General features: G+C 41.4%; 1 protein-coding gene across 2 annotated transcripts in view; it reads right to left on the reverse strand.

Moving 5' to 3' along the window:
- Window positions 1-27,995, reverse strand: part of bcas3 (BCAS3 microtubule associated cell migration factor) — a 1,086,700-nt gene that overhangs the window by 678,609 nt on the left and 380,096 nt on the right. For both annotated transcript variants that reach the window (XM_059655421.1, XM_059655420.1), the window contains exon 14: window positions 16,464-16,597. In XM_059655421.1, coding sequence (XP_059511404.1) covers window positions 16,464-16,597 — 134 coding nt within the window. The remainder of the gene's footprint in view (window positions 1-16,463; window positions 16,598-27,995) is intronic.

Below are 27,995 nucleotides of genomic sequence, written 5' to 3' on the forward strand. Positions count from 1 at the left end.
AATATAAACAGGAGTGTCAGAGTTTCTGTTCACTCTAAGAGCTATTCTGAGGAAGCCAGACCAGTGTCAAGCATAATGTATATATAAATAATGGGTGACTTGGTGACAGGATACCAGCTTCTGTGGAGTTATTGCAGTAGCGACAAGAGAAAAAACACGCTCTTGAAGAAATTTGCTTGCAACAATCATCTTTGAGTTGAGGAAAGCATTTCTGGCACCATTCTGTTATTTGGAAAGCCTGACTTGTTCAATCCTGCCACTGAAGTTTGGGCCCAGTATGCAAAAAGAATGTATTATTTTTTCTGGGCAAATGACATTGGGGCAAATGAAAAGCAATAAGCAATTCTGCTGACAGCTTGGGAGCCTGCAGCTTTTTCAGTTTTTCAGAGCCTAACATTTCCTGAGGCACCAGATACTAAAACCTTTCGAGAGTTGACGGATTTAATTAAGGAATATTTCAAACCCAAGCTTCCCTAATTCTGAGACGCAGCCAGTTTTACTCAACAGTTTGAAACCAGGGCAATCTGTGTCGAGATTTTGACTAGGTTAACACAACATGCAGAGCCATGTGACTTTGGTTTATATCTTAATGAGATGCTGACAGACTGTTTAGTATGTGGGATTAATGCAAAACAATGCAAAAGCTCCTACTAACTGAAGCACAACTGTGACTTGAAACAGGCAGTAAAACTAGATTTGTCATTAGAAAACGCAGCAAAAGGAGAATAACAGTTACAAGGTACGCTGATGGAACTGGACACTCTCACCAGCCAATGGAGTTTGAAGGACACCACTTGAGTGAAGGTAGTTGCAAAGCCTCACTCAGGATATATCTAGAACAGAGGGGCTCTATGTCAGCCCACAGAAAACCAATAAAAGCTAAGCGTCAGTCAAACGGTTGGAATTTTCTTCAGTTTCTGGGCCAGTAAGGCATTGTAGTTTCTGCTGATATGCATACTCAAGAGAGCAAAAAAGGCCAATGAGGCCTGAATTGAGTAAGAGAACTCATAGGCAGGTATCCAGGAGAATGCACACCCTGAAAAGTGTACCTATATCTGGCTTGGAGCAGTTCAATTGCTTCACAATATTGAAACCAGAACCAAAATAAAATAAACACATGGTTAAATGGTCACCCAGGTCTAATGAAGGGCGATACCAGTGTAGCTGTATTAGTGACTGCAGAATCAGCCTTTAATAAATTTTGCTCCAGACTCCAACCCTCAAGTTTGCAGAAGATGTTGGCTAGACCAGAACCTACACCAAGGAATCTTTACAGATTAAGGATATAGCTTCAGTTCTGGACTCGTATGAGAAGCAGCCGGTTCATTTACCAATGATTGTAGTAAAAGGTGTGGGCCTAAGCTTGATGGAGTGAAATTGGTTGAGAAAGATTCACCTAGATTGGCTCAACATTTTTCAATTACAAAATGGCTGCCTGAGTGAAGTCCTAATTAAATAACCAGAAGTTTTTTAATAAGGTCGAAGCACTATCAAAGAAGACAAGGTTACCTTGCATATTGACCAGGAAGCAATTACACAATTCTGCAAGACTCATCCAATGCCATTTGTCTTGCATGCAAAAGTAGAGTCTGGAACCAGGAGGCGAGAGAGAGAAGTAATGATCAAACCAGTACAGTTTGTGGAATGGGCAGAACTGATTGTACCAATTGTGAAGCCCAATGGGGTGGTTCAATTTTGGGGGATTTTAAACAAATAGTAAACTGTTTCTTGCAGCTGGATAAATTCCTCACACAGAGGACTTACAAGCAAAGCTGTTGCGGAGGTGAGATGTGTTGTTCTTTACAAAGTTGGACATGAGCCACGCATACCTGCAATTATGGCTAGATGAGGATTCCCAGAGGCATGCTACAATTAACACTATAACAGTTTGTATGAATATATCGACTGCCATTTGGGGTATCATCAACTTGTTCCATTTTCCAGTGAACGATGGAAAACATTTTACAATATCCAGGTTGCCATTTATCTGGAGGACATGCTAATAACAGGGAAGACCAATAAAGAGCACTGAGAGAACTTGGGCATAGTCCTTGGACGTTTCTCCATAGCCAGGCATATGCCTTGGAAGGGAAAAAATTGTGTTCCAGGCATCCCAAGTGACCTACTTGGGCTCTAGAGACGACGATATGAGTTTTCACCTGTTTGAAGATAAAGTGAAGGAGAAATAAGGTGCTCTGTGCTGCAGCTTAGGTCTTTCCCTGGATTGGATAATTATTTCAGAAAGTTCATATGTCACCTGGCCTACATCCTGGCAAACCTACATCTGCAATTGAAAAAGGATCAGCCTTGGAAATGGTCTCATAGCCAAAAATAGCCTTTAGGGAAATGGAGAAGCAGCTATCATCATCTAAGGCGCTGGCACACTTTGATCCCAAGCAGGATCCGGTGCTGACCTGAAATGCCTCGCCATACAGTATCGCTGTAGTGCTGGCTCACAGGTGGTCCATTGTAGAGGAACGCATGCTTCCCAAACTTTGACTGATGCAGAGCATAAATACTCCCAGATGGAGAAGGAAGAGTTGGTGGTCATCTTTGGTGTGAGAAAGTTCTATTTATGGGCTCAAATTTGTAATAGAAACAAACCTCAAATCCCTGCAAGTGTTGGTCACAGAGGACAAGCCTTGCTACCCATAGCTTCAAGTTGAATCCAGAAGTGGGCTCTCATCCTAAGTGCATACAATCACTGTCTGAGAGGCCAAGTAGAAAATGCAGATGCCTTCAGCAACCTCCCAATGGCAGACAGACCATCAGTGCTGCCATCACTGGAAGTGTTTGTTTCTGGACACCCTTCCTGTCACTGCTGACAATGTTAGATTGTGGATGCAAAAAGATCCAACTCTGACAAAACTAAGATGATGGGAACTGCAGATGCTGGAGAATCCAAGATAACAAAGTGTGGAGCTGGATGAACACAGCAGGCCAAGCAGCATCTCAGGAGCACAAAAGCTGACGTTTCGGGCCTAGACCCTTCATCAGAGAGAGGGATGGGGAGAGGGTTCTGGAATAAATAGGGTGAGAAGGGGAGGCAGAGCGAAGATGAATAGAGGAGAAGATAGGTGGAGAGGAGAGTATCGGTGGGCAGGTAGGGAGGGGATAGGTCAGTCCAGTGAGGACGGACAGGTCAAGGAGGTGGGATGAGGTTAGTAGGTAGGAAATGGAGGTGCGGCCTGAGGTGGGAGGAAGGAATGGGTGAGAGGAAGAACAGGTTAGGGAGGCAGAGACAGGGTGGACTGGTTTTGGGATACAGTGGGGGGAGGGGACGAGGTGGGCTGGTTTTGGGATGCGGTGGGGGAAGGGGAGATTTTGAAGCTTGTGAAGTCCACATTGATACCATTGGGCTGCAGGGTTCCTAAGCGGAATATGAAATGCTGTTCCTGCAACTTTTGGGTGGCATCATTGTGGCACTGCAGGAGACCCAGGATGGACATGTCGTCCAAGGAATGGGAGGGGGAGTTAAAATGGTTCACAACTGGGAGGTGCAGTTGTTTATTGCGAACTGAGCGGAGGTGTTCTGCAAAGCGGTCCCCAAGCCTCCGCTTGGTTTCCCCAGTGTAGAGGTAGCCACAACAGGTACAGTGGATGTAGTATACTACATTGACAGATGTGCAGGTGAACATCTACTTGAGATGGAAAGTCATCTTGGGGCCTGGGATGGGGGTGAGGAAGGGGGTGTGGGGGCAAGTGCAGCACTTCCTGCGGTTGCAGGGAAAGGTGCCGGGTGTGGTGGGGTTGGAGAGAAGTGTGGAGTGGACAAGGGAGTCCCGGAGAGAGTGGTCTCTCCGGAAGGCAGACAAGGGTGGGGATGGAAAAATGTCTTGGGTGGTGGGGTCGGAATGTAGATGGCGGAAGTGTCGGAGGATGATGCGTTGTATCTGGAGTTTGGTGGGGTGGTATGTGAGGACTAGGGGGATTCTCTTTGGGCGGTTATTGTGGGGGTGGGGTATGAGGGATGTGTGGCGGGAAATGTTGGAGACACGGTCGAGGGCATTCTCGACCACTGCAGGAGGGAATTGCGGTCCTTGAAGAAGGCGGACATCTGGGATGTGCGGGGATGGAATGCCTCATCCTGGGAGCAGATGCGGTGGAGGCGAAGGAATTGGGAACAGGGGATGGAATCTCCCCTCCCCCCACTGCATCACAAAACCTGCCCAGCTCGTCCCCTCCCCCCACTATATCCCAAAAACAGCCCAGCTCGCCCCTGCCTCCCTAACCTGTTCTTCCTCTCACCTATCCCCTCCTCCGACCTCAAGCTGCACCTCCATTTCCTCCCTACTAACCTCATCCCGCCCCCTTGACCTGTCCGTCCTCCACGGACTGACCTATCCCCTCCCTACCTGCCGTCAGCTTTTGTGCTGCTAAGATGCTGCTTGGCCTGCTGTGTTCATCCAGCTTCACACTTTGTTATCTCTGACAAAACTAAAACAGTAGGTAGTGATGGGGAAACAAAAAGGCCAACACAACCAGAACTGAAACCCTTCTGGACTCAGTAAGACCAGGTCACCATACAGGACTGCGTTTTATTACTGGGAGCAAGAGTGATTGTCCTGAGGAAAAGTCACCACCAGATACTGGCTGAATTTGACCACGGTTAGTGAGAAGTTATGTCTGGTAGCCAGGAGTGGATGTAGACATAGCTGCATTTGTGAGGTAGTGCCCAAAGTGCCAACAAGGACAAAAATTATCACCAGCAGCTCCCCGACATTTGTGGGAATGGCTGGGTAAACCCCGGACTTGGTTACATGTCAACTACGCACATCTTTTTATGGGCTCAATGTTCTTAGGCATTGTGGACGACCTCTCAAGTGGTTGAATGTGCAGAGAGTCCACTCATCTAACACAGGGATGAAGACAGAAAAACTGTGAGGATCTTTTACAATACACAGACTCCCAGAAGTGTTAGTCACAGACAACACGTTATCATTTATCAGCAGGAATTTCAAGTATTTCTGAAAGTCAAATGGCATTCGGCATATAAGGGCAGCTCCATATCATTCAAATGTGTGGCAGAAAGAGCAGTCCAAACTTTGAAGGCAGGCTTAAAGAAATAGCCTACAGCTTCACTGGATACCAAACTATCACGGTTCCTGTTTGATTATCAGAGTAGCCCTCATGCAACTATGGGGATAACTTCAACAGTTGCTAATGGGGAGAAGACTTTGCACCAAGTTAAATCTGATCTTCCCAGACCTGGGGATGAGGGTGAAATGGCATCAGGAACACCAATGCTGGAACATTAAGCGAGAGAGACGGTTTACTTCAGGGTATGTTGTTTGATGCTAAGTCCACAGAAATGGCCCTGAATGAGTAACAGGCATGGTCAACACAAGGTCAGGTCCTGTGACGTATAAAGGTCAGATCAGTGAGGCGGTTCTGAACAAGCTTATGGACCTTGTTAAGTGTTCAAATTCACAAATGAGGCAGGAGCAAAACATTCCCAGCCCCTCAGAACAGCCAGAAAGGCTGTTGGAGCCTGTGGGTTCTCCCCCTTCATCCAGCATTGAAGGAACCTCCAGGTCCGAGATGGACATGGCAGATGTCGCAGCTTCGACACGTTTACCGCCTGAAGAAGTGGATGAATTTCTTCCGAATTGCTCTGGGTACAAGAGGCAGGCTATAGTCTGGTACACATTGCCCATTTCTGAGGGTGAGTCAGGGAAATCAGACCCAATAAGAAAACGTCCAAGGACATGCTACAAGAAAATCAACAGGTCTATTTCCCCAGAGTTAGAGTGAGAGGAATGTAGTGGTTGTAAGAAGGTTAGCCAGGTGGATATCATAGCGTATGAGTCCCCTGATTGTGGCTGTTAACCTGACTGTTAATCTGTCCTTGACTGACAGATATAAACAGGAGTTCAAAGGACTGTTAACTCTGAGAACTGGCTCTGAGGAAGCCAGATCAGTGTCAATTACTATGCATGTGTAAATAACGGATGACTCGCTGATGAGATATCAGCCGCTATGGAGTTGTTTCTGTATCTGTCTTTTGGTTTGATGTCCACCATGAAATTTAGTACACCAGAATGCTCAATATGACTGAAGCATAAGCCTTGTACTGCAGTCCCCTTGAGATAAAGCTTATATACATTAGTCCTATAGTTATGCTGTGACACCCCATGGATGTCAATGTTTAAACTATGCCTGAAATTCCTTCTTCTATTGCTCTGATGAGGTTATTCATTTTAAACTTGTTAATAACTGCATTACAATTTCAGAATAATCCATTTCATACAGACAGCAAACATGTCAGTATGTTCATGCACGATGCGATTTCTGCACAGCATTTGCTTGTTCTTCAGTTGCCTAGCTGAAATATCTAAATCTACAAACAATGGAAAAGGACATTTTCCAAACCACTGACTGATCACTTAGTTGAAGTTAGAATTGATTTTTGACATAAATAATCCTCAATAACTGTTTGCACCAAAACTTTGTTAGGGATATCTTACTTCCCTAATCTTCTTCACTCTGAGTATGTGTTATTTTTATATCCAGAAGTGCTCTTTCATGTAACTTCTTCCCATCACCAAATCACCTGTGGTATTTTTTTCATCTGTTAACCACCATCAATGAATCACCCTGTTTCTAATTGAATAAATTATGTAAATACAACAGTCAAAAATGCACAACAACGTCTCCTCTCCCTCAAGCGGCTCAGGAAATTTGGTGTGTCCATAAGGTCCCTCAGCAACTTTTACAGATGCACCATTGAAAGCATACTGCCCAGGTACATAATGGCCTGGTATGGCAGCTGCTCTGCCCAGGGCCGTAAGTGGCGTGCACAGCCCAGACCATCTCAGCAGCCAACCTTCCATCAACAGGCTCTTTTTACATGGCTCGCTGCTGTGGAAAGGCTACCATAACCATCAACATAGACCCATGGCAGCCTGGTCATGACCTCCTACAACCCCTTCTGTCAGGCAGAAGATACAGAAGTCTGAACACACGTACCAGTAGGTTCAGGAACAGCTTCTTTCAGGCCATTATCAGACTGTTGAATGGACTCTTAGCCTCAAATAATGTAACATGCAATGTAACCTGTATGCCTCTAAGTCTTTTTGATCTGTACATCCCTTGCTTGCTGTGATCTGCCTGTACCACTCAATAAAACAAAGCTTTTTGCTATATTTCGCAGCATGTGACAATAAAATAAATCAATCAATTAATCACATGCAAAGCCCATTAAGTGTAGTGCAAACCATAAAAGGTTAGAAGGGGCTAAATCAAAATGGAGTTGGAAGGCTGAATGTGTATTTGTGCTGCCTTACTATTCTGATGTTTGCATAAACAGTCAGAGCCCAACAGCTGCAGAATTGGATCCAAGCAAATGTAATATCTGGGTTTATATAACTAGGGTTAGAATTAAATTCACACAGCAAGAATGGAGCTCTATGCTCCTGGCTATTAAACTTTAAGTGATTTGACAGTGTGCGTTCCCAAAATATTTAAAAACACGCTTGTACATAGTCATGACTTCCTAGGGGCTTAGCAGTATTTAAACCTATATGGACAAAACTCTGTTTAAACTTCACTGAGTGTTAAATGCAATAACCGCATAATTCTGCCTTCTCTGGGAGTGTGCACTAAGTGTTCGGCCAGGTGACTTCAGTGGCGAATAACTAACCCTTCCCTGCCCCACTAAAATGAGCTGAATCAAGCAAGATACTTAAATGGTGTGCAACAAGCATCTCATCCACTTAGGAGCCTTGCCACTGAACTTCCATCCCACCTAAGGCTGCTAGCCAGACAAAGACTTGTAGCTTTGGGAGGTGAAGAACGTCTCTCAAGGCACAGGTTGTGAAGCGATGAAGAGCTTTACAGGCACAAGGTTAGAATTCTTTGAAAGGTCTTGTGGGACAGACGTCACCAGGGAGAGCGATGCTGGTGGCAAGGAGAGGGAATGGCTTTCAACAGCCACACTTCTACCACACCACTTTCCTTATCCCAATTCCCTTCAAGTTGGTGTACATGTTGGAGGACAACACCCCTTTCCAAAATCCCACGTTGCCCTGGTTTCCACGTCAGCAAAGTAGCCTTTCTTTCTCACTCACTGGGAAGGCAGGCAATTGAACCAGTGATCATTTGATGTCACTTATGGACCTTAATTGATAGTGGGTTGAAAAGATTGCCTGTCTAGCCCAGAATTTAACTTCTAAAAATTGATTTATGGTATAAGGGCTTACCATTTTCTAGTTGCCCTTGGGAACATGGTGGTGAGCTGCCTTCTTGAACCTTTATTATTCATTCCTGAGGTTGCAGGAAGACCAGCATCTCTCTGAGGTAAACATGCTCAAGTAGGGCCCTAAGCATCTGATTCTGCCTTTGAATGAAGTAAAGTATAACTGTTCAGGCTAATAAGGAAAACTGCCATAGCTGCTACATTAAAAAGAATAAATCTAATTGCAGAGATAGGTCCCAAGCTCAGAAAATATTTATGGATAAAGAAGGCCTTTCAGGCAACTTTAATTTGTGCAGCAAGACAGACCTGAACATCTGTGCCCTCTCACACACTGTACACATACATAGCCACACCAGAAACATCACAAGATAGCATTCAATTATTAAAACAATTCTGGGGCTTTGCATTCACTACTTTATCTAGAAGGTTACTCCACTCATTGTAGCGCTGCACTCAGGCTGTGCTGCATTGTTCAAGCTGTTCCCACCTTTGTGATAAGACATTGAAGTCAGGCCCCATCTGCCTGCTGATAGAATTGATCAGATGGTATCTTGAAGAATGAGAGGGCAGCTGCACTTGCTCTGTTGCCTTCAAGGATCTGTGGATATATGCACATCCTCTGTACTTCAGAGGTTACTACCATTCATCAAATGGCCCTTATTTAGGTTTAAGCACTATGCATGAACCCAGTTTTCTCCCTTTCTAACTGAATGCAAAATTCATTCATATTATGGTTACTGCTACCGACTGGTGCCTCAACTCTGAAGACATTAGCTAATCCTGTCACACAATACCAAGTCCAACATAACCCGCTCTCTGGTTGTTTCTAAAATATCTATGAAACCAATGCAAAAGCATTCTATGAACTCTTCATTCAGGCTCCTAGTGACACTTTAATTTTTCTAGTTAATACGTAAATTATAGTTACTCATGTTTATTGATATCCCTTTATTACAAGGACCCAATATTTCTCCCACTATACTTTGTCCCACGTTGTGGTTACTGTTAGGGAGCATGTAGATAACTCCACTAGTCACTTTTTCAGAGACTATTCTTCGTTTCCTTTCAAACCGACTCGAGATCCTGATCTTCTGAACTAAATTAATCTCTGACTACTGCATTTGATTAGCAGTGCTGACCCTCCACCTTTACCTAGCTTCTATTTTTCTTGAATGTCACATGCTCCTCAATATTAGGCCAACCTTTACCATCCTGAAGCCAAGTCTCTATTTAAATGTGTGCTATTAATTTGTTTACTTTGTTATGAATACTATGTGCATTCAGACATAGACATATGGCAATAATACAATATAAAGGCTCTCACATCTAGTCTTGATTATTCATAAGTTTCTTGGCTTTTTTTTCTTTCTGCAACTTCCTGCCATTCTCTGACTCTCATTTCCCAGAACACTATTTTCTTTCTGACCTTGTATCTACTCTTTGATACACTAGAGTTATGAGCAGAAGTTATGAAAACATGATTTTAACCTATTTTTAACTAGCTCTACATTTCTGAATTTCGTCATTTGCATGGTTCTCAGGAACAGAAGTCTCACAAATACGGAGGAATGACTACATCTTTCCCACATTTGGTTCCTTTGTTTAAAGCCCTCTTCAACAAAGTAGACATTGTTTTAAAAAATAAGGGAGAATACGGGATTTGTTTGCAGCTTTGGAAAAGCAAGTGATACTAATTGTTGCATATGAAATAATGTTACACTTTGGGGACAGTGAAGTCCAGACAAAGTTCCACAAACTTCCATGGGTTCATGACAGCGTAGTATTGCAAACAGCCACTGACTGGTCAGGTTGCAGCTTAATGCAGAACCTGTGAGGGGAGTTAAATAAAGACTGAAGCCAGGAAACTTCCACAGGTTAGCTGCATTGACCTTTCTCTCTCCCCTTTCCTTAGAAAGTTCTTTTCTCAATATTTCTGTCAAAACAGCAGATAAAGTATATTTAGAAATACTTAAAGAAATAATTCAAAACGGACTCAAAGATGACAAGAAAGACACTGGGTTCAACAAAACAACTACAGGCTGATCAGCATTGTGCCAATATCATTAAGGGATCACCAAAGAATGATGATTGTGAAACCAATTGATCTAGTTTTGTGATTTTAGACAGGGGATAGAAAACTATGTTCTTCTAATTCCAGTTTTTCCCTCCACTTATAACATTGGAGTTTTGTCTTTTTTTGCCATTTGTTTATCCTGGTTGGAATTTTTGAAGAGGTCAAATTTAAGATCCATAAATTAGAAATCCCACTTTGTTACTGTTCTTATTAAAATTAAGAGTTACAATAAATAATTATTTATAATTGTTACTAAAGCAACCTAGCGTAGTTGGCTTTTATCCTGGGTAGCCAGGGACAAATTGGGATTTGTGGTAGTTTCATGAACTGTAGCATTTGTTGAGGCTGCAAGACTAGTGAGACTTGATGCCCAGCATACTACTGCATTGGGTTGTGACAACAAAACAGACATATTCCAAACAGTTAAAAAAAAAATCCAATGAATAATCCAAGGTTAATAAGATATGTTAAAGATAGCATTAGACAAAAAGAAAAAGCATATAATTGTGTGAAGTGGCAAAGCATAAGATTGGACAGATTATATAAAGAAAACAAAGAATGACCAAAAAGTTAACGAAGGGAAAAAATACTCGGAGAAAGCCATCCAGAAATAAAAATAAAGATAGTAAGAGTTTCTAAAAACATTTTAAAAGTAATTTACAAAGTGAGCTTTGCTTGTATAGAAAGTGAGAATGGAGAATTAGTCATGGAAAATGAGGAAATAGCAGATAAATTAAATGGCTATTTTGTGCCAGTCTTCAATATAAAGTACACAAGAAACATCCCAGGGCAGTGATAAATCAGGAAATGGAAAGAAGTGAGGAACTCAGAAAAATGACAATCACCAGAGACATGATACTAAACAAATTAGTGGAGCTTTCCCAAATTCCCTTGATTCGTGAAAGTAGATTAGAGGATAGCAAATGTAACTCCGTTATTCGTAAAGTGAGAAAGATAGAAAGCAGGAAATTACAGGTCAGTTATGCCCATTCTGTCAGAGAGAAAATGTTAGAAGTATTATTGAAAAAGTCAGTTCAGAGTACTTAGATAAGTTCAAGGTAATCAGGTAGAGTCGACAAAATTTTGTGAAAGAGAAATCTTCCTTGACTAATCCACTCTGAGGAGGAAACACATACTGTGGAGTAAGGGAACCAGTGGATGTAGTGTAGTTAGATTTCCAGAAGAAATTTAATAAAGTGCTACATCAAAGGTTATTGCAGAAAATTTTAAAAACCCCATGATATAGGGAGTAAAGGCATGGATAGGAGATTGGCCAGCTAACAGGAACAGTGGATAGGTACGGTGGCTCAGTGGTTAGCACTGCAGCCTCACAGCACCAGGGGCCTGGGTTCGATTCCAGCCTCAGGTGACTGTCTGTGTGGATTTTGCACATACTCCCCATGTGTGTGGGTTTCGTCCGGATGCTCTGGTTTCCTCTCACAGTCCAAAGATGTGCAGGGTAGGTGGATGGACATGCTAAATTGCCTATAGTGTTCAGGGGTGTGTGGGTTATAGGGGGTCTAGGTGGGACGCTTCAAGGGGCAGTGTGGACTTGTTGGGCCAAAGGGCCTGTTTCCACACTGTAGGGAATCTAATCTAATCATACGTGGACCATTTTCAGGTTGGCAAGGGTGTTGTAATAAGTGATGTGCCACAGAGATCAGTGCTGGGACCTCAACTATTTACAATTCATGTAAATGATCTATTTAACTGTGGAGAAAGAAATTGAGTCTAGAGAATGCACAGAAATAAACTTTGACACTTTATAAACAATTCACATTACAGATGAGGAAGTTCAGGAAGTCTTAGAGAATATGAAGATTTATAAACCTCCGGGACCTGATCTAACATGTCCCAGAATGTTGTGGGAAGTAAGGGAGGAAATTATAAGATGGCTTGCAGAAATATTTGCATCATCTATAACTATGGGTGGTATGTCTGATGACTGGAGGGTGGCTAATGTTGGTACCTTTGTTTAAGAAAGGTTTTAAGGAGAAACAGTGGAATTATAGACCCGTGAGTCTGATTTCCGTTGTGGGTAATTGGACATTTAGAGGGGCAAAAATTGATCAGGGATAGCCAGCATGGTTTTGTGCAAGGAAAATCGTGTCTCACAAACTTTACTGAATTTTTGAGAAAGTTACCAAATAGGTTGGTGAAGGCAAAGCAGTAGACATTGTTTATTTGGATTTTAGTAAAGCCTTTGACAAGGTTCCGCATGGTAGGTTAATTAGTAAAGTTGGCTCACATGAGATTCAGGGTGAGTTTGCCAATTGGATACATAATTAGTTTATCGTGGAAGGTTCCTTTTCAGACTGGAGGTCTGTGACCAGTGGTGTTTCACAAGGATTGGTTCTGAGTCCTCTTTTGTTTGTCATTTATATAACTGATTTGGATGATATTATAAAAGGCATGGTTTGTCAGTTTGCAGATGACACCAGAAGTGGTGACATTTTAGACAGTGAAGGAGGTTTCCTAAGATGACAAAGGGATCTTGATCAAATGGGTCAAAATGGCAGACGGTGTTCAATCTGGATAAATGTGAGGTATTGCATTTTGGTACAACAAACAAGGGTAGGGCTTATACAATTAATGGTAGGGGCCTTGGGTGGTGCTGTAGAGCAGACGGACGTCGGGATGCAGGTACGTAACTCCACAAATGAATAAAGAAAAAAGCAATGGGGGAAAAATGGGAAACTGTCCATTTTTTGGCAGGAAACATAAATAAAGAAGTATATTATCTAAATGACAAGTGACTGCTAAGCTCTGACATGCAGAGGCAGCCTGGATGTCCTTGTGCATGAATCACAAAATGTTAGTATGCAGGTATAGCAAGTTATTAGGGAAGTTAGTACTGCTGTCATTTATTGTAACAGGAGTTGGACACAAAGTAGGGAGGATAAGCTTCACTTACACAATACGCTGGTGAGGCTGCTAGTGTACTGTGCACAGTATTTAAAACCTTATTTACAGAAGGATGTACATTTGCTTAAAGCTGTACAGAGTATGTTTACCAGGCTAATACCCGTAATGAATAGATTGTCATATGAAGAATGGTTGGACAGGTTAGGCTTGAATCCACTGGAATTTAGAAGTGTAAGAGGCGAGTTTATGAAACATACAAAATCCTGAGAAGCTTTGATTGGGTCAATGTGGAAAGGATATTTCCACTTGGGGAAAACAAACTAGAATTAATGGTCATAATGTCATAAAGTTACACAGTCATACAGCACAAAAACAGACCCTTCAATCCAACCTGTCCATGCTGACAAGATATCCCAATGTGACCTAGTCCCAATTGCCAGCATTTGGCCCATATCCCTCTAAACCCTTCCTATTCATATAAACTTCCAGGTGCCTTTTAAATGTTGTATCAGCCTTTACCACTTCTTCTGCTAGCTTATTCCATACAAACACCACACTCTGCGTGGAAAAAGTTACCCCTCAAGTCCTTTTTAAATCTTTCCCCTCTCACTGTAAGCATATGAAAAAGGAGTTACCCATTTAAAACAGAGATAAGGGCATTTATTTTCTTACAGTGGGTTGTGAATTGTTGGAACACCCTTTCTCAAGAGGGGGCGAAAATGCAGTCTTTGAATATTTTTAGGGCAGAGATCGATAGATTCTTGATAAGCAAGGTGATGGAAGAATGCCAGGAACAGGTAGGAATGTACAGTAATTACATCAGCCATAATCTTACACAATGGAGGAGCAGGCTCAGGGGCTGAGTAGCTTATTTCTGCTCCTAAGTTGTATGTTACACTGACCAAGGTAAATTTCTACCTTGTTATCTAATCGGTTATCTCATTGCTATCTATGGGGCCTTGCTAAGTACAAACTGTCTGCCACATTTACCTAAATTAAAACAGTAACTATATTTCATGAATATGAATGCTTCCTGTGAAACTCACAAGTTCTTTACATGCAAATGTACATATGAATCCGATTATTCCACATCTTCACCTACTCCCAATACCTTTGCCTCTTTTCTTCTTACATTTTTGTGACCAATCCCTGGATGCCTTCCTAATACACCAAAAAGCCCACGTTTGTCCATTCTTTCCTCATAGCATAGATCCCTGACACCCTGCACTAAGAAGTAGCAGTTCTCTGCACTACCTCCAGAATTTTAGCCATTATACATTGATCCTCCATCTCTCATTTCTTGCTGACCAAAACTGTGTGTAGCATTCAAGGTGCTATCTGCTAAAACGCATTAAAGTCATTACCTTGTCTGTAATACTCCACTGTATTGGCCTCGTAATAAAATAACTACCTAAGTTGAAGGATCACAATTCTGCATCAACTGAACAAGCTTAAGTGTGAAAATCTATATTAGTTCATCTATCTTGGCTGAATAATAGTTAGGGGAGCAATGTGGATATTGGTAGGCTTTTGCAGTTTTAGAGCCTGTGGTGTTTGGTCAATTGTCTGATCTCAATGTCAAAATCTAGTACATAAATCTATTGACTCCGTAACTTAAAAGCATGGTGGTATGGAATGAAATTTCATTCCTGCAGCAAGTTGCTGAATAAAGAATCTTCTTATTTTGTCCTATCATTAGTTTTTCAGAGTCAAAAATCAATTCACAGCATCAATTAATAATTTGAACAAGCAAAGTCAAGCATCTACAGAGGTAAAATTGGGTCCCTGCGGTCATTTGGTGAGCTTTATCAGACATTATTTGTTCAGGTCAGAGGTAAACATGGATTTTAGCCTCTTTAATATTTGTACAAGATGATCAAAGAGAATAAGTGATCAGGATGTGAATCTAACTGCTGGTCAGTCACAAAATGGAGTGTCCACACTCTAATATCTGGAAGCTGCCAGTACAGTGGAATCCATTTACATTTCAATGAATTTACATGAATCTAACAGTACCAAAGCATAAAAAAAGGAAAATAAAAACTGTGCTTGCACAGCTGTGGGTAAATTGATAAAATTGATTATGGAGATACAGTGTTTCACAATCTATGCTTACGTCAGATTTCTGGAAATGGTTGAGGGCTAATTGGTGAAAATGGGATACAACTGCAATTAACTCTGCAAGTGTTGATGATACTATTGCTTTAAGAGGTGTATTTTGACCTGAAATTTAAGAACAGAGGATTTGAGCCATAGGTGACGAGTTGCCTCCATCAAGCCAAGAAACAGCTTGTGAGGCCTTGTGTTCTTTTTAAAAGTTGGAACAATAGAAGCAGCGTGAATGGATGGAGTCAGGCTCCCACAGAACTGGGGTTTTAGTTTAGCTCTCAGCAGTTGTTGGGGTTTTAAAGCTGCCATATATCTCTCACTGCTACAGCAAAATGTTTGAGTTCTCTCCGTCTGCCAGAATTTTCTCTTGGTATTCTTTCTTCCTGGATTGGAAAAACATTGCATGTGAGACAATTTATTTTACGGAATTTGCATTTGCCAAGGGTATGTTTATGACATGTTACTATATTGGAAAAGTTGCTGTTTAGTGGTAAAATAATCTATTTTTCTGTTAAGTTTTCCAATACAGTGAAAAGTTATACCACTTCTTCTTTCTTTTGCTTGTATTTTAACAGTAGGGTAAGAATAAAGTGAGTTTTGCTTAAAGCCAAATAGTGCAGCCAACCAAATTACATCTGAAACACAGCACCTTACACTTGTCTTTAAATAAGATAAAAGTTAGGGTCTATGCTATCTCCTTGATACACTTGAACAGGGTTTGATCTAATAACAATGTATTATATGAAATATCACAAGCTGAAAAGTATGCCAAGTTTGTTTAGAAGAAACTGATAAACTATTCAGACTCTATCTTTGGCTTCCAATGTAAGCTCAATCACTGTCTGTATTTAAACACATATTAACTACACAATACCTGTTGTTCAATCACACCTTTCTAGCCATCGATCTCTATTTCAGATTTTCGAACTGATTGCATGAAAACGATTTCTGGCTTCCAAGATAGCATTGTCTTTCTTTCTATCAAGGAAGGGGCACAATGTATTCTCTAAAGTAGCAGCTAAAGAACACTACACTCTTCATCAGTTTTCATACACTTGTCTCCGAGTGCTTATAACTATTTGGATTGTCTGTCAAATCCCAACATAAAAGATCATAAACCATGTTCTGTATGAAATCTGATGTCAGGTATTTTCCTCAAACAGAATTTTCTTCCAGCCTACCAGTATCTTGTGCCTAATATCTAATTTCACACTATACCTTAGCCTCTGTCTCTCCACGATGTAAAGTGTATAAATGATGCACGGCACTCTGTGACGATGAACATGGATGCGTCAAGATTCGAAATACATGAAAGTCATGGCCTTGTGTGTCAGTGGTAACCAGCAACATTCCTGAAATGAACATCAATAACATAAATCAACAAAACTAACTCTTGGCACACAGTGGATTAGATCAACTCAACATACAGCATATTTTTACTATAAATTTTAGATTAAGGTTAAGCTGGTGCATTCAACATGGTACTACAAAATTAAGGCAGTTATGCAGTGCTAAAAAAAAGACATCAGATGAACCTTATTGTCTTTACTCATCAGGGCTGACATGCAAGAAAACCAGCTTTAAAAAAGAAAAATCAATTTATATAGCATCATAAAGGGTGTTGATTGGTTGAATAAAGCAATATAAGACAGTTAAAAAGGAAGACTGCATGATGTGACACCAATATTACAGACAAGAGTGGAAATGACTGGATAATTCCCTTTTAAATCACATCAGAGACTGTACAATAATAGCAGAGATAAAAGGAACTGCAGATGCTGCAGAATCTGAGATAACAAAGTGGGGAGCTGGATGAACACAGCAGGCCAAGCAGCATCTTAGGAGCACAAAAGCTGACGTTTCAGGCCTAGACCCTTCATCAGAAAAGCTTATTTGATGATGGTTTGGTGCTCGGGGGTGGGGTCATGATCCAGCGAGCGGTAGGAGGAGGTGTCGGAGAGTTGGCGTCTGGCCTCAGCGATGTAGAGGTCAGTGCACCATACAACTGCGCCTCCCTTGTCTGCGGGTTTTATGGTGAGGTTGGGATTGGAGCCCGAAACATCAGCTTTTGTGCTCCTAAGATGCTGCTTGGTCTGCTGTGTTCATCCAGCTCCACACTTTGTTATCTCTGTACTATTATAGCATTTGATATTGATCTTATGCACAGAATTTGTATTGTGCAACTAACTATCTTTAACTCATTGTATTTTGCTGGAGACTTTTGAGAGACTGCTGCAGTTTTGATCTCACATTTTGTTTGCTGTGGAGGTCATTTTCAACATCCCAATCAGACACTAAGGACTCTCTACATTGGGCAAGTTGGCGTATTTAGCTCAAGCCACAAACTTGATAAGAGTTGAAGCGTGTACCAGCAGCAGTCATGTGGAACTAACATCAAAGAACTAGCTGCCACTTAAAATACAAACAACCGCTTATTTTGGAGGCTGCAAAACATGCTAAAAGCTGATATTTGTCCTTTTGTCCTCTCCTAATACTGACCAGTTGTTCGGGATAAACAAAGAATGTTTGAAGCGATTGTCAATATTTAACATTCACCTGCTGCTGCAGCTGTAAAGTGGATCACTAAAACACTCTTTCACTTGGTTCCTGAGCCATTCTGTATCATAATGCTGTCTGCCCAACAGGGTATCCAACTTATGCAAATTATGTTAATCAGTCATTAGGACCAAAATTGAATGCTAAACCCTAACCTAAAAACAGGCATAATCTTATTCACACAGTACCAGTCTGTTTCACTACTTGGTCAAAATGACCTTCTCCGTTTAATTAGACTGCCGAGTAAAAACAGTGTTTGCTGCAACATGTAGAGACACTGTTTAAATAGATTCTGTTGTTTACTGTGAAATAGATTCTGTTGACTGTGAGTCCAAACCCCATCTAATTAGCTCTTGACACAATATCAATACTCCATTTTTAAATAAAAAGACTTGTAGACTGTAAGAAATAGGAACAGGAATAGGCTGGAATAGTTCTGAGGAAGGGTCACCGGACCCGAAACATTAACTCTGTTTTGTCCTCCACACATGCTGCCAGATCTGCTGAGTTTTTCCAGCAACTTTGTTTTTGAACAGGAATAGGCTGTTTGGCTCCTCAGCCTGCTGTGCCATTCAATAGAATGTTGGCTGATCAGACTTTCTCACATCTACTTTCCTGGCCTTTCGCCATAATCTTCGATTCCCTTATTGATCAAGAATCCATCTATCTCTGCCTTAAATATACATAAGAACTCTCCTCCCACAGTGCCCAATGGCAAAGAATTCCAAAGACTCACAACTCTCCAAGAGAAGAAATTCTTTCTCATCTCAGTCTTGAACTACACTCTCCCACAAGGGAAAACATCCTCTCAGCATTTACCCTTTCAAGATCCTTAAAAATCCTGTATGTTTCAATGAGACACCTCTCCAAACTCCAGTGAATGGACTCCTAACCTGTTGAGCCTTTGTTCAGAAGACAATCCCTCCAAACAAGGAATCAACCTAGTGAACCTTCTCTGAACTGTCTTCAGTGAAATGATATCTTTCCTTAAGTAAAGATCCAAATCACTCACAGTACTCCGGATGTGGTGTCACCAGCACCTTGTACAGCTGCTGTAAAGACTTTTGACACTCTCATACTCCAAACCCCTTTAAATAAGTCCAGAATTCCATTGTTCTGTTCAATTAAAACTGAAAAATATCAGACAGTTTCCACAATTTTCCCCTTATCAGTCTGGGTTTTAATCTATGTTGTTCATTTGCCCGGTAGAAAATCCCCTTGCCGTGGGTGGACAAGGAGTTTCTGCATTGTGAAAAATAAGGGACAATGACTGTATGTGACAGGCTAGTTGGGATAGGTTGGGCTTTTTCCTAACCAACAAAGAATAAAGAACAGTGCAGGTCAGGAACAGGCCCTTCAGCCCACCAAGCCTGCACCAATGCATAAATGAAACATTTTGTCTCCATACAGTCGTACCCTTTTATTTCACTGTCCAGCTAGATACCTGTTAAATGTTGCTATTGTATCTGCTTCTACTACCACTTCTGGGAGTGCATTCTGGGCATTCACCACCCTCTGCATCAAAAACCTGCCTTTCACTTGTCCTTTTAACTTTCCCCCTTTTACTTTAAACCTATGGTTCCCCAGTAGTTGACAATTCTACTCCAGGTAAAAAGACTCTGACTATCCACTCTACTTATGCTTCTCATAATTTTGTCAAGAGAATTCTATCAGGTCACCCCTCAACTACCGACTTATAAGTAAAAATAAACTCGGTTTGTCCAATCTCGTCTCATAGCCAATATCCTCCAGACCAGGCAGAATCCTGGTAAACCTTTTCTGTACTCTCTCCAAAAGCTCCCACCTTTATGATAGTATGGAGACTAGACTGTATGCTATATTCCAAATGTGGCCCAACCCAAGTTCTACATAGTTACAACATAACGTTCCAATTTTTATACTCCATTCCCTGTCTGATGAAGGCAAGCAAGCCATACACCTTCATGATCATCTTAACCACTTGTTTTGCCACTTTCAGAAACCGTGGACGTGTATGTTTTTGAATGTTTGTAATGTTTTCTCGTATAGAACATAGAACATAGAACAGTACAGCACAGTACAGGCCTTTCTGCCCACGATGTTGTGCTGACCTATTATCTGACTCTAAGATCAATCTACCCTGCATTCCCTACATTTTAGTATCATCCATGTGCTAATCCTAGAGTCGCTTATATGTCTCTAATGTATCTGACTCAACTACCACCGCTGGCAGCGCATTCCACGTACCCACCACACTCTGTGTAAAGAGCCTACCTCTGACATTTCTCCTACATCTTCCTCCTATCGTCTTAAAATTATGCCCCCTTGTAATAGTCATTTCCGCCTTGGGAAAATGCCTCTGGGTATCCACTCTATCTGTGCCTCTCATAATCTTGTACACCTCTATCATGTCACTTCTCATCCTTCTTCACTCCAATGAGAAAAGCCCTTGTTCCCTCAATCTTTCCTCATTAGACCTGCCTTCCAGTCCAGGCAGCATCCTGGGAAATCTCTTCTGCACCCTTTCTAAAGCTTCCACATCCTTCTTATAGTGAGGCAACAATATTTCAAGCGTGGTCTAACCAGGGTTTTATGGAGCTGCAGCATAACCTCGCAGCTCTTAAATTCAATTCCCCCGCCAATGAAAGCCAACACATCATATGCCTTCTTAACAACCCCAACAGCTTGAATAGCAACTGTATGACAGTTTTAATTCTCAAGATGACAAGGTAGATTTCAATAAGCAAGTATACTTGTCATATTCTAGCACATCAATCCCAATAGAATTATAAAGCATTCCTCCCACAACTGTTTCCACCTGTTTTTTTTCCCTGCAATTGTTTTCCATTTATAACCTATCTGTTTGTCCATACTGTTCTCAGGACTCTACACATAAATAATTTTGTTACATTAACAGACATTACAATACAACCAAGAACAGCAATCTATCAATATAGGACAAATTTGCCCTCACCTTCTTGAATGACCAGGAATTCCATACTAACTCTATTTATTTGTCTGTGAAAATATGGTTTATATATAATGCCTGTTATTGGTTTGAAAGTGCAACATTCCTGATCTTCCAATGTTACTTGAAAAGCCAAAGTCCCATCAAACTTATTAGAACTACATTCAGATCTGGTTGTAAAACTAGAAGGTGAACATGATTTCTCAGCTTTACTACTGAAGGATAACCAAATCAAATCACACACCAAAGTACTTAGTTACTAATGTGACACAGGAACTGATTTTGATTTCCAGCTCACTCCACAGGAGGGGAACCCCATTGAACCTTTGACTTTGAAGTCTCAAACTAACCCGCCTGAGGTAGAAGGTGAGTATTATTTCAAAATTTGTCCAATTTCTACTGCAAATTCATTACAATTCCAAATGAAACCCAGCCCTGGCTTCAACTACCCAAAGCAAAGCCATTCTTTTCTAGTGATAATGGGAACTGCTCTCTGATGAAGGGTCTAGGCCCAAAACGTCAGCTTTTGTGCTCCTGAGATGCTGCTTGGCCTGCTGTGTTCATCCAGCTCTACACTTCGCTATTCTTTTCTAGCCCTGATTTAGTCTGACAGTTCATTACTTCTGTGAAGGGAGAGAGAAGGGACATTCTCATTTCCATATTAACTGTATCTGCATTTATAATACAACAAAACATAAGAGGCCTGCAGAATTAATTTAATGATTAAGATGAGGGTGTCACTAACCAATGATGCAGCAATTAGGGGTACAAGTTCAAAACCTGTCAAGGAATGACTGTGGCATGGAATTTTTTTGTTGTATATTAATGATTTCTTATCGTAAACAAAGAGAAAAAAATGAACTGCATTGCCCATATCTGCTCTTTAAACACACCAGACCACCTAAGTTTAAAGTTTTTGAAAAGATTTGTAGCTCAGGTTGTGGATGAGGTTGGATATGTATATCTACAATCTCAGACTACCCAAATGCCATTGCTACTGCCTAGCATTGACAACCTATAATGAGAGACCATATTTCAGAGATTTTTCCATTTTGATGTTTTATTTTATTCTGAGAGTTTCATAAAGTATCTACAACAAAGTATCTACCACTCCATCAGTTCTGCAATGGTGTAACAGCCTAGGTTTTGTGTTAAAATCCAGGAATGAGTCTTATAAATACAACCAACCCGAAAAATATGCCAAATTAGAAAAAAAAAATTGAATGGTCACCTAAACAGAGTTCTTTAACATTGTGAAGGGGAATCAGGGAGTAGTGAATATCAATAACTGATCATACATGTAAGAAAAACATATTTATTACTAAATTTAGTAAGGAAATAGTATTTTTTAACCCAATTCCTGGCAAGAATTTGATACTTATCACATGTCACAATCAAGGTAAATATAATTGATACATTGAAGATGGTCAGGGAAAGTTGTTAGAAAGGAACAGAAGCACACGTGAATTGAGTTAAATGAATAAAGGTGCATCAATCTTCCTGTGAAAAACTGACATCAATACAAAGCAACTGGACTGAATTCTCAGGTGTTTTGACCTGCTATGTAATTCAAAACAATAGAAACTACGATGGCAAAGAGGGAACAGATTTAGCATTTCAAAAAATCTTCTTTAATCCAATCCATGAGAGTAAATCATATATACGATGTGTTTTTCGCCTTACTAGAAAGATAAAGTGAGAACATAATAGTTCCACTGACACACTTACTTCCCTAACCTCTCTAAGAGTAGCTGTGTATCAATGACATACATTTGAAAGGAGGAACGAATGGGAATGGTAATGGCAGCCGTTACCAGCAAATAATTGTACATGTGGAAATGTGTTATCTTAATGTTGTTACAATAAGGGGGATACGAAGTATCTGTTCTTAGTTCTGTTAAACTGACACAGATGTTTGAAATTTTGGTGACCTGAGATGTCCAATCAGTGAAAAAAAAATGTCTGTGGATACCCAGAACATTTACAGCAAAAAATGCTTCCCTGTGTCCAGTAGTGATTGTAACAAGGTCAGCCAGGTGGACTTCACAAAATATGAGTTCCCTGGCTGGATTGTTAATCCAGTACAATCAGAAATAGAAAGCGGGACATAACACCAGTGCTTCACCGGAGGCTCACTGATGATGTTACCTAGAATGGTGACGAAACGTCTGAAAACGAACCTTCCAGCTCAGCGAGCAAACTCACATCCAGAACAATCAGGGAACCCTGGCTGACAGATATAAACAGGACTGTCAGACATTCTGTTCACTGTGAGAGCTGGGTCTGAGGGAACTGGATCCAGTATCAAGGACTCTCTAGCTGTAAATACTTGATGACCTGGTAATGGGAAGCTCTGTGGAGTTACTTAAGTGGCAATGAGAGGAAACCATGCTCTTGAAGAAATTCACTCGCAACAGTCATCTTTGAGTTGGAGAATGCATTTATGACATCATTCTGTTATTTGGGAAAGGCGTCAAAAACCAGGCCTAGTATGTGGAAAGAATATGTTCTTTTTTCTGGCAAATGACACTGGGGCAAATGAAAATCAATAAGTAATTCTCCTGACTGCTTTGTGGACCCATAGCTTTATCAGTTATTAGGAGCCGAATGTTTCCTCAGACACCAAATAGTGAAACCCTTCAAAAGTTGATGGATTTGGTTAAGGAATATTACTCGGCAATTCGAGAACCAGGGGACCCATATCAAGATTTTTGACTGGGTTAAGACAACTGGCAGACTATGTGACTTTGGTATCACCCTTAATGAGATGCTAAGAGACCATTCGGTATGCGGGATTGGTGACGTAACCATGCAAAAGCCTTCTATTTGAAGCCCAACTGGACTTTAAACAAGTACTACAGCTGGAATTATAATTGGAAAATATGGCAAGTACAGCATATAAACTGCAGGGTATTCCAATGGAAGCAAGCAGCCCCACCAGTCTGGCTGAGTTTGAGTGAAGGCCTCACTCAGGATATATTCTGAACAGAGTGACTCGAGGTCAGCCTACCGTAGAACCCTAAAACAAAGGCAAACCTCGGCCAAACAGTTAAAATTTTCTTCAAGATCCGGGACAGCAAGCCATTCTACTTGCTGCCAGTATATGGATTTGAGACAGCAAAAGATTCCCACTCAACCTAAACTGAGGAAGAAAATTCATAGGCCAGTATCCAGGAGAGTACGCACTCTGGAAAGTCCACGTACATACTTGGAAAAGTTAAATTACTTGGCAACATCCAAATCAGAACCAACCAGTCATTCGGTACAAATGGAAGTCAAAAACAGCGTGGTCGTTTCAGTCATCGCAGAACCAGTCTTTTACACAATCGTTCTAGGCTCCGCACCTTAAGTTTGTACAAGACCCAACTAAACTGAGAGGCTTCACTGGGGAACCTTTACAGATTAAGGGTACAGTTTTGGTTCTGGTCTCTTATGAGAAGCAATTGGCTTAGTTACTACTAATTTTAGTAAAAGTTTCGGGCTCAAGCTGGATGGGACCAAATTGGTTGACAAAAATTCACCTAGATTGGCTCAACACTTTTCGATTAGAAAATGGCTACTTGAGTGAAGTCTGCATTAAATACCCAGATGTTTTTCAGGAAGGTCTAGGGGCTCCAAAGGAGCGAAGGCCACCTTGCATATTGACCAGAAAGCAATTCCACAATTCTGTAAGGCTTGCCAGTTCTATTTGAATAATGTGCAAAAGTAGAGGCAGAAATCAGAAGGTTGGAAAGCGAAGGAATCATCAAACAGGTCCAAACTGCAGAATGGGAATACTGATTGTGAAGCCGATAGGTCGGTTTGCCTTTTTGGCTTTGTTAAACATATGGTAAACCACTTTTTAAAGCTAGTTTGAGGATTTTGCACAACTTCATGAAGGCCAAAGTGGTAGGGAAGCTGGCCTTCATGTAACTGGACATGAGCCATGCGTACTTTCAATTCCGGTTAGATGAAGTTTCTCAGGCATATGCTACGATTAATACCCAAAAGGGTTTGTATCAATATACAAGACTACCATTTGAAGTACTGTCAGCCCGTGCAATTTTTCAGCGGATGATGGAGAACATTTTACAAGTTCTACCCAGGTGACCATTTATCTAGACGGCATGCTAATAACAGGGAATTCCAATAAAGAGCACTTAGAGAACTTGGACATAGTGCTTAAGACATTTCTCCCAGGCAAGTGTATGCCTTGGAAGGATGTATGTTCCAGGCACCCCAAGTGACCTACTTGGAGAACAGAGACAACAAGATTGGGTTATACCTGTTGGAAGATAAAGTGAGAACAATCAAAGGCACCCGGCTCCCACGGCAATATTGCAGCATATGTCTTTCCTTGGGCTGTTGAATTATTACAGAAACTTCATACATAACCTGGCCTCCATCCTGACACCTGTGCATCAACTCTTAAAAAAGGGGCAGCCATAGAAATGGTTGTGTAGCCAAGCCATAACTTTCAGAGAAGTAAAGAAACAGCTGTCATCATCTAAGGTGTTGGTAAACAATGATCCCAACAAGATCTGATATTGACATGCGATGCCTCCCCTTATAGCACTGGGGTAGTATTAGCTCATAGGCAGCCCAATGGAGAAGAATGCCCAATAGTGTATGCATCCATGGCTTTAGCTAATGCAGTGTCATTACACCCAGACTGAGAAGGAAGGTTTAGCAGTCAATTTTGGAGTCAGGAAGTTCCTCTAATATCTTTATGAACTTAAATCTGTAATAGTAACGGACCACAAACCCCTGCTAGGCCTACTTAAAGAGGAAAAGGCACTGTCAGTCATAGATTCATGCCAAATTCAGCGGTGGGCTTTAATACTAAGTACGTATAATTACAATTTAGAACACCATCCAGAAGGCCAAGTTGCAAATGCGGATGTATCGAGTCGCCTCCCGCTGGCAGATACACTAATGCCGGTACCACCACTAAAACAGTCTGTGATGGTTTTAAATTTCATGGACACACTTCCAGTCTCAGCTGACAAAACCAGAATTTGGATGCAGAAAGATCTGGTCCTCACAAAACTGAAACACTTGATGGTGACAGGGGAAGCAAACGCTATCACAACCAGAACTGACACTTTTTTGGACCCGAACGAACAAGATCGCCATAGAGGACAGCAGATTATTATGGCGGGCAACAATGATGGTCCTGAACAAAAGTCACCACCAGATAATGGGTGAACTCCACCAGGGTCACGCAGGGGTTTCCAAAATCAAGATGCCGGCGAGGCTTATGTCTGGTGGCCAGGATTGAATGCAAACTTAGCTGCCTTGGTGAGGCAGTGCTCAGACTGCCAAGAGGGACAGAAATTCCCACCAGCATCACCCCCAATTTCATAGGAACTGCTGAGTAATCCCTGGCTTGGTTACACATTGACTGTGCAGGTCCTGTCACGTGCTCAAAATTTTTAGTCATTGTGGATGCCCATTCAAAGTGGTGGACATGCATCGAGTTCATTTGTCAAACCTGAGAATGGCAAGGGAAAAACTGTGTGGATCTTTTGTAATACACGGACTCCTGCAAGTGTTGGTCACAGATAACAGGCCATCATTTATCAGCAGGGAATTTTAATATTTCTTAAAGTTGAACGGTATTCAACATATTAGGAGATCTACATCTATCACCCAGTGGTCTCACGGAAGTAGCAGTCCAAACAGAGAAGGCCCATGTAAAGAAACAGCCTACAGCTTCATTGGATACCAAACTATCCCAGTTCCTATTTGCAGATAGCAGCACCCTCATGCAACTACAGAGATAGCTTCAGAAGAGTTGCTAATGGGGAGAAGACTCTGCAACAGGTCAAATCTGATGATTTAAGAATATTTGATATGTAAAACAGGAATGTCAATGCCGGACATAAGATTCCGCTAAATGAGAGAGAAAGTTGACAGTTTGTTTTCCTATAATGTGATAGATGCATTCTTGTGTGACCTCACATGATAGAAAATCGCACTACAGGAAATCACTGCAGAAAACTGCTATACCTGTACAGCAGAAAGTCTGCATTATCCAAACAGTGTCCACTACTCGTCAGTCACATTATAAATGTGCATTAATGAAACATGCATTGTAGCAGAATTACCTGTACTCAGGATACAAAGTCTGGTGCAGGAACCACAGGAATGGCCCTGCATGGGTAAGACGCATGGTTGATGCGAGGTCAGGTCCAGTGAGGTATAAAGTTCAGGTGGGTGTGATGGTCCTAAACAAGAATGTGGGCCATATGAAAGCTGAAAACTCACTAACTGCGCTGGAGCAAACTGTGACTGGCTGTATGACACCCTTTCTGACTGTTCCAGAACCCATGGGTTCTCCCTCTTTGTAAGGCATTGAATAGGCCTAGGAATCTGAGGTGGACCTGGTAAATGTTGCCGCCTCAATGCCTTTGCCACCTGAAGAAGAGAATGAACTTTTTCCAAGATTGTCTGGGTACAAGAGGCACGCTACTCTGCATTACATGCCACACATATCAGAAGCAGAGTTGGTGGAACCTGACATGCAGCTAAAACACCCAAGAAGGAGCTAAAAAGTTAAGAACCGACATATATAGAACATAGAACATTATAGCACAGTACAGGCACTTCGGCCCTCGATGTTGTGCCGACCTGTCATACCGATCTGAAGCCCATCTAACCTACACTATTCCATGTATGTCCATATGCTTGACAATGACAACTTAAACGTACCTAAAGTTGGCAAATCTACTACCGTTGCAGGCAAAGCATTCCATTCCCTTACTACTCTCCGAGTAAAGAAACTACCTCTGACATCTGTCCTATATCTTTCACCCCTCAATTTAAAGCTATGCCCCCTCGTGCTCGCCGTCACCATCCTAGGAAAAAGGCTCTCCCTATCCTCTCTATCTAACCCTCTGATTATTTTATATGTTGTAATTAAGTCACCTCTCAACCTTCTTCTCTCTAATGAAAACTGCCTTAAGTCCCTCAGCCTTTCCTCATAAGACCTTCCCTCCATACCAGGCAACATCCTAGTAAATCTCCTCTGCACCCTTTCCAAAGCTTCCACATCCTTCTTATAATGTGGTGACCAGAACTGTACACAATATTCCAAGTGCGGCCGCACCAGAGTTTTGTACAGCTGCAACATAACCTCTTGGTTCCAGAACGCGATCCCTCTATTAATAAAAGCTAAAACACTGTATGCCTTCTTAACAGCCCTGTCAACCTGGGTGGCAACTTTCAAGGATCTGTGTACATAGACACCGAGATCTCTCTGCTCA

The sequence above is a fragment of the Stegostoma tigrinum genome, chromosome 27 (assembly GCF_030684315.1).
Source record: "Stegostoma tigrinum isolate sSteTig4 chromosome 27, sSteTig4.hap1, whole genome shotgun sequence".
Taxonomy (NCBI): Eukaryota; Metazoa; Chordata; class Chondrichthyes; order Orectolobiformes; family Stegostomatidae; genus Stegostoma; species Stegostoma tigrinum.